At 38.2% G+C, this 7,538-nt stretch overlaps 1 protein-coding gene across 1 annotated transcript; it reads left to right on the top strand.

The window, feature by feature from the left end:
- The first annotated feature begins 4,053 nt into the window (after positions 1-4,053).
- Positions 4,054-4,997, top strand: LOC128103555 (olfactory receptor 145-like). Its single transcript, XM_052728059.1, is given in 2 exon segments — positions 4,054-4,728; positions 4,731-4,997. Coding segments are annotated over 2 exon segments (933 nt in total). The 5' UTR covers positions 4,054-4,062.
- Positions 4,998-7,538: the final 2,541 nt, after the last annotated feature.

The following is a 7,538-nucleotide window of genomic DNA, read 5'->3' as shown; positions in this document are numbered from 1 at the left end:
ATTTTACTAATCCCTCAATGCTCTTTTTTAAAAAAAAATTAACTTTTTATTGATTCTATGTGGATTTCACATCATGTATCCCGATTCCACTTATCTCCTTGTCCCTTCACCTCTGCCATCTGTCTTTGTGAACCCCTTCAAAAGCAACAAAATATAAAAGTACAGCCAAAAAAACAAAACAAAACAAACAAGCAAAAAGTCTTGGTATGAAAGCTATAGTGTGGTCCAGTGAGTCATACAGTATACCCTTTAATCCATACATCTTTACTTGTAAGTGCTCTTTGCAATGGATTGTTGGTCTGGCTCCAGGCCTCTAGTTTCTTCTGCTCTATCAATACCGGGCCCTTAATGGGTCTCCTCCAGAGGCCCTTCTGCTGTCCTGTGTCATGGAGATCTTGCTGCCTTCCATCTACAGATCCAGCCCCTTCACATACTCCAGCAGTTCATAAATGAGGTAGATATTGGGGTAGGCTAACTCATAGCCCTATTCTGGGCCTGAGTGGCAGCTGACAAAAAAAAGAACAAAAATTATTGTCTTTTTCATTTAATTATAAAAATTATAAGAAAAAATAAATGATAATTTAATGAAGTGTTTAATTATTCCTTAGCAATAAAAAGTTGGGAGTCAGATATCAGAGTAAGAACCTGAATGATTAGAGAAAAGGAAGAAAAGTGACCAGTGACCTCCTCTTTCTCTTGTCCTTGATCCAAAAGGGCCAAGACTCTCTCCAAGCCCTGTCCTGCTACTTATTAGGTCTCTCTCTCTCTCTCTCTCTGTTCCTGGTCCTCCAAATCTTTATGCCCCTGGTCCTTTAAAAACTCTAGGGCTAATTTTGGTAAGCTGGTAGTTAGCTCCACCCTCTGACTCAAAGCAAACGTTATTGGCAGTTTCAGAAGTGTCAGAATGCAATCAAAGTATCCTACAACAGTTTAACCATTCTTATTTTACGCAAATGAACATGGGAAACAGGGGTGTTTGGTAACTTGTCTATCTAGCTATATATCCTCTTATTCTTATTATAATGAGTGTAAAAATCCTTGGCCCCATTGATATACTGTTACATTTAAGGACTGAACAGTGTATTTGCTTTGAATATTTAAATATTTATTATAAATGTTTAGCTGGAGTGTGTAGTGGTTTGAATGAGAATGGCCCTCATAGGATCATATGTTTGAATGCTTGGTACTCATTTAGTAGAACTGTTTGGGAGGAATCAGGAGGTATGGTCTTGATAGAATAACTGTGGTCTTAGTGGAGAAGGTGTGTTACTAAGTGTGGACTTTGAGTTTTCAAAAACCCAATCCAGGCCCTGTCCTGCAACTTGTGGATTAGATGCGATCCCTAAACATTGATCCTGCCCCATGCCCACCACCCAGGTACCCCCTGCTATGTTTTTCATGGATTAACTGGTGTTCTGAAAATGTAATAAGCCACCAATAAATGCCTTCCCTTAAAAATTACTTTGGTCATGTGTAGCACAAATTGTTAAAAGGTCTTATTAATAAAAACAAATCTGGAGCCAGGTATTGGAGTGGACGCTGAAAGATCAGAGAAACAGAACCAGCCACAGCTAATCTCACCTCTCCAATTCCTCAGCTGATCTTGTTTCCCCAAACTGGAAGCCTCTGCATCCTCATCTGAATGGATCTCAGCTGAACTGCTGCTCAAAAGCCTAAAAGGTTAACAAGGCTCTAGTTCCTGGTTTCACACTCTATATACTTTTCTGCTTCCTGCCATCATTTCCTGGGATTAAAGGCATGTGTCACCATGCCTGGCTGTTTCCAGTGTGGCTTTGAACTCAGAGATCTGATTGGATCTCTGCCTCCAGAATGCTAGGATTAAAGGTGTGTGTGCCACCATTTTCTGGCCTCTATATCTAGTGGCTGTTCTGTTCTACCCCAGATAAGTTTATTAAGGTGCACAATATATTGGGGAACACAATATCACCACAGTCATGGTTGTTCATCACAGCAGTAGGAACACTAACTAAGAAAGGGTGAAACATAGTAAAAGTGATTCTGGAGGGCTTGAGTGCTAATCAATGGCACAGTACTTACTCAGGGGCAGAGTTGACTTCGTGGGTTTGATTCAGTTCATTGAAAATAAATGCAGTAAAAAACACAATTTCTAAAAAGAGGTATGGGAAAATCTCAGGAGAGATGATACACTAAATATCTTTCCACATTTTTGAAAACTTTGAAAAATGTATAGGAAAGTTTTAATGGGACTCTATGGAATATTACTCTTAAAGATTCACAAACAAAACAAAAAGTAACCAAAACAAAAGATTTCCCTTATGAGATGAAGGTCAATGGGAGATGGGAGTTCATAATGGCATAAGTACAGAGGATGTACCAATTCCTAAGAGAAGGTCAGACCTTACTCCCTTAGGACATAAAGATATATCATGGCCTAGCATGCAAAAGAAACCACTACATTTCATTTTTACAACTGGCATCTGTGCTCTGGGATGAGATTGAGGAAGATTTTACTGTGGGTTAACAGGTAAGTATAGTAAAGTACACAAAATAGAAATAAAATAAGTAAAATTTTCCTGTGTTTCATCCAATGGCAAGAGTGAACACAAGAAAAGTGGCTTACTTTTTATCTAGGGCTTCAGAGGACGAAGGATTTACATTAAACTTTATGAGAAGCATTTCAGAAAGATTTCCAAGAAATATGAGAAATTAATTTTTGTCCACAGATTCTTGGAATCCAAGAAATGCTGAGTCTTATATCTTGATACAGTCCTTTGAGATAACAAGGGCACATAATAGACAGCACTGTTTTCTCTCCAAAGCATGGTAAATTAATATTTAATATTTCGCATCTTTTTGAGATTGTGATATAAACTTTTCATCTCTTCAAACTATCCCATATAACCCACTATGCTCTCTTTCAAGTTCATGGACTCTTTTTTAAATTATACATATATATATACATGGGGGTGTGGGTGCACATATGTATATATACACACATATATACATATATTATATGTATATGTATTATATTATATGTAATATTCACAATTAGCTCACTCTATATGTTATTTGCATGGATGTTTTGAAATTTATGCTAATGTCAAACTTTGATGTGAGGTCTTTCTTGAGACATAACCCCGAAATATGAAGCAAATCATATAAGATTTACAACTTGTTTTGAACAATTTATTCATTGTGAGATGCTGAAAGTGAAGCTAAGGCCTCCCTCCACATAGACTTGCTTTTTTATGTGTTTGATGTGAACATAACACATATAAAGTAAGAAGACAATTGTAAGATGTAATTAGTTCAGACTCAAGTATATGACAAAGCATTGATAAGTATTATTAACATGCTGAACACTAGGTATCCAGAAATTAATCATACTTTATACTGAATCATTTTACTCTTTGATTAGCATCTCTTTTATTTTAATTTTTTTAATTTTTTTATTTTTATTTTGCAATACAATTCAGTTCTACATATCAGCCACAGATTCCCTTGTTCTCCCCCCATCCCGCCTCCCTCACTTTCCCCCCAGCCCACCCCCCATTCCCACCTCCTCCAGAGCAAAGCCTCCCCCGAGGACTGAGATCAACCTGGTAGACTCAGTCCAGGTAGGTCCAGTCCCCTTCTCCCAGGCCAAGCCAAGCGACCCTGCATAAGCCCCAGGTTTCAAACAGCCAACTCATGCAATGAGCACAGGACCCGGTCCCACTGCCTGGATGCCTCCCAAACAGATCAAGCCAATCAACTGTCTCACCCATTCAGAGGGCCTGATCCAGTTGGGGACCCCTCAGCCATTGGTTCATAGTTCATGTGTTTCCATTCGTTTGACTATTTGTCCCTGTGCTTTATCCAACCTTGGTCTCAACAATTCTCGCTCATATAAACCCTCCTCATTCTCGTGATTAGCATCTCTTGATTTTGCCTCACATAGAATATAGCAAATATGAGGGTGATCTCCAGGCATTCCCAGTGTATGTGCCACATGCATGAAAGAACAAACACTTGTAAATTCTCTGTGGCACTTTACCTTCACTCTTTCTTTTCTATCTCCACAGAGTCTCTTAGAGAAGAATGGTTCTGACAAATGGTTCTTTGGTAACAGAATTCATTCTCTTGGGTTTAACGGACAACACTGACCTCCAAATACCCCTGTTCTTAGTTTTTCTAGTAATGTATATGATCACCGCCTTGGGAAATTTGACCTTGATCATTCTAATTGTGCTGAACTCTCACCTCCACACCCCCATGTACTTTTTCCTCTTTAACTTGTCTTTCATAGACCTCTGCTATTCTTCTGTTGTTACACCCAAAATGCTGATGAACTTCTTAGTAAAGAAGAATGTTATTGGTTTTGCAGGATGTATGACCCAGCTCTACTTCTTTTGTTTTTTTGTCATCTCTGAATGTTATGTCCTGACAGCAATGGCCTATGATCGCTATGTGGCTATCTGCAATCCACTCATGTATAATGTTGCCATGTCCCCTAAGGTATGTTCCTTTCTTATGATTGGCTCATATTTGATGGGGTTTTTTGATGCTATGATCCATACCGGATGCATCCTGAGACTGACATTCTGTGATGGGAACACCATCAATCACTACTTCTGTGATCTCCTGCCTTTGATGAAGCTCTCCTGCACCAGCACCTATGTCAATGAGATAGAGATTTTCATTGTAGGGGGGAAAGATATCACTCTACCCAGTATTGTCATCTTTATATCTTATGGCTTCATCCTTTTTCTAGCATCCTCCAAATAAGGTCCACTGCTGGAAGGTCCAAAGCCTTCAGCACCTGCAGTTCCCACATAATTGCCGTTTCCCTGTTCTTTGGATCATGTGCATTTATGTACCTAAAACCCTCCTCAATTGGATCTTTGAATGAGGGAAAAGTGTCTTCTGTTTTCTATAATATTGTGGTCCCCATGATGAACCCTTTAATCTACAGCTTGAGGAACAAAGATGTTAAAGTTGCCCTGAAAAAAACTCTGAATAGGAAAAAGTTTTGATGAGAAACGTACTGTCTTTGTGACAAACAGTCACAAATGCATGATTTTCGAGGTATAGTGCCTACTTCATGATCTTATTTCTTCATTATAGTGGAGTAATTTATATTTTTCGTTGCTAGCATGGTGTTGGAAAATGGTGTTCAATGATATCTCTTTAAAATGACTGATTGCATGTTCAGTACTTTCTCAATTGATTAAATACAACTCTCAAAACATTCTTTTGTAACATTAGTCATATGCATATTGTAAGAATATACCATCATAGTTTGATGATATATATTTTTCCACATATATATTTTTACACACACACACACACACACACGTGTGTGTGTGTGTGTGTGTGTGTGTGTGTGTGTGTGTGTGTGTGTGTGTGTGTATTGGATGAGCAAGATTCTGCAGTTTAATGAGATTATTAGTCCTTGGCCTAAAAAAGCTTATTAAATATTTAGTTCAGAGTAAACTATTACTCATGATTTCGAGTCTAGTGCTTTTTAACATTTAAATCTACTACATTCTTAAAATACTATTTTTAGTAAAACAAAGTATGGGATAACAGTACCCTTTTGAATTTGGCTGTTATTTCATCCTGAATGTAACACTAATTCACACAGCATTTGTTTCTTTATTTTCTTTTCTTTCTCATATCCCTCTTTGTTTAGAAAAATGAGCTGATATCTGTTTTTGAGCAGGAGGATGTATTTTTTGCCAGTGCATCTGGGAAAAGGTTGGGTGAAATTAGGAACTGGTATTTCTTACCAAAAGTTGTTGAAATGCTTTCAGAATCTTACCTATCTGCTGACCGTGCTTTTTGCTGTGATTTCTACTTGACTGATTATTTCATTTTCAGAGTCTCCGTTAGGATCTTTCAGTGTCTTGGTTTCTTTGCTGAGCTTTTCCTCCGTGCTTTTCAGTTTCTTCTCTGTCTACGTCTTAAACACATTTCCTTACTTCACACATCTTATTCTAGTCCTCTATATGGTTACTGATCCTTTTGTGAAGTAAGACTCTGAATTCTTTCTGACATGGCTGCTGAATGTCTTTATTTTCTCTTATTGGCAGTGTTGTAAGTGTATCATGGTGGTACAGGGGAGGTTGAGACTCACTCTTAGGGTTCTTAATCCCATAAAATAATTTAAGAATAGACTCAAAGAAAAATTTGGAGGCAATGTTATTAGGATTTAAAAAGGAAAAAACAGAGATGGCAAACTGTAAGTCTCAGCAGTTGCCTGGAGGAGAAGAATGGAGAAGACATACTGTTTAAGCCAGCATGAAGTTCAGACACATAACAGACTGGCAACCACATGGCAGGGAGGGCGCTCTAAAGAAAGCATAAAGAAAAAGTTCAAAATATTGGGAAAATCAAAGCTTTAGATAATGTGTGCTTGGAAAAGAGACAGAAAGAATATAATATTTTCCAAATAATTTAGAAAAGTTGACGGATTTGGGAATCTGTATGGCTATGACCAATATGCTACTACACTAGGAACAAGAATCTGGGAAGGAGTAGCCTAGTATCTCATTAAAGGACCTATTCTTTAGCATAGCTTAAGATAGATCTCTTTCCCAGTGTTGGTCTCCTGTCCAGGTGACTCACCTGACCCAACTCTAAGGTCTGCAACTGTGATGGCTGTTCTTGGTTGTCTATTTGACTATATCTGGGATGAACTATAATCCAGACACTGAGGGTACACTTGTGATCAGATCATGAGTCAAGAGACAACATGTCTTCAATCCATACCTTGTGTCAGGAAGACAAAGACTTTTAATCCAGAATTGGAGTCTGGAAGACACATGCTTTTAATCCAGACCTTGAGTCTGGAAGGCACATCTTTAATTTGCTGGAAGCCTATGTAAGGACAATTGAATATGGAAAGTTTCGTTCTTCACCTGCTTGCCCTTCCCATGTCAGCACATGCATTTCTTCACGGGCATTGGAGCCTGCTTCTTCAAGTTTCCAGCATATACAGAAGACCAGCTGGGACACCCAGCCTCATGGGACTGAGCAGCAACTAGATTCTTGGACTTTTTATCGATAACTAGCCATTGTTGGACTGCAGCCTGTAAGTCATTCCAATAAATTCCTGTGTGTGTGTGTGTGTGTGTGTGTGTGTGTGTGTGTGTGTGTGTGTGTATGTATATGTATGTAGAGACAGAGAGAAAGAAAGAGAGGGAGAAAAGGTGAAATGGATAGAGAGAGATAGATTGATTACATAAGTTCTTTGACTCTAGAGAACCTTAATTAATATGCCAGTCAAAACAGATACTCTATTCTCTTGAATAGAAAGGTTTTTGAGTTTTTGTTTGTTGTTGTTGTTGTTGTTGTTTGAATGTCCTTAGTGCTACCCAACAATGTTTGTGGTTTGTTGCTGTTGTTTTTTGTTCATATAATGGGATGGATGTGTGTTCTGTTTGAATTTTCCACTTTGTTTATTTTGTTATGTTTTATGGGATTCTTCTTACAGGAAATCCATTCTTCTTCACTAGGAATTGGGTTTTGCTGCTATTTAATGAAGAATGGGAAATGGCTGCATATCCTGTTAT

The sequence above is a fragment of the Peromyscus californicus genome, unplaced genomic scaffold, assembly GCF_007827085.1.
Source record: "Peromyscus californicus insignis strain IS unplaced genomic scaffold, ASM782708v3 Scaffold_11__1_contigs__length_118956290, whole genome shotgun sequence".
In the NCBI taxonomy this organism is placed as follows: Eukaryota; Metazoa; Chordata; class Mammalia; order Rodentia; family Cricetidae; genus Peromyscus; species Peromyscus californicus.
Note: the sequence above shows the minus strand (reverse complement) of the source record. Positions and strands in the feature narration are given on the sequence as shown.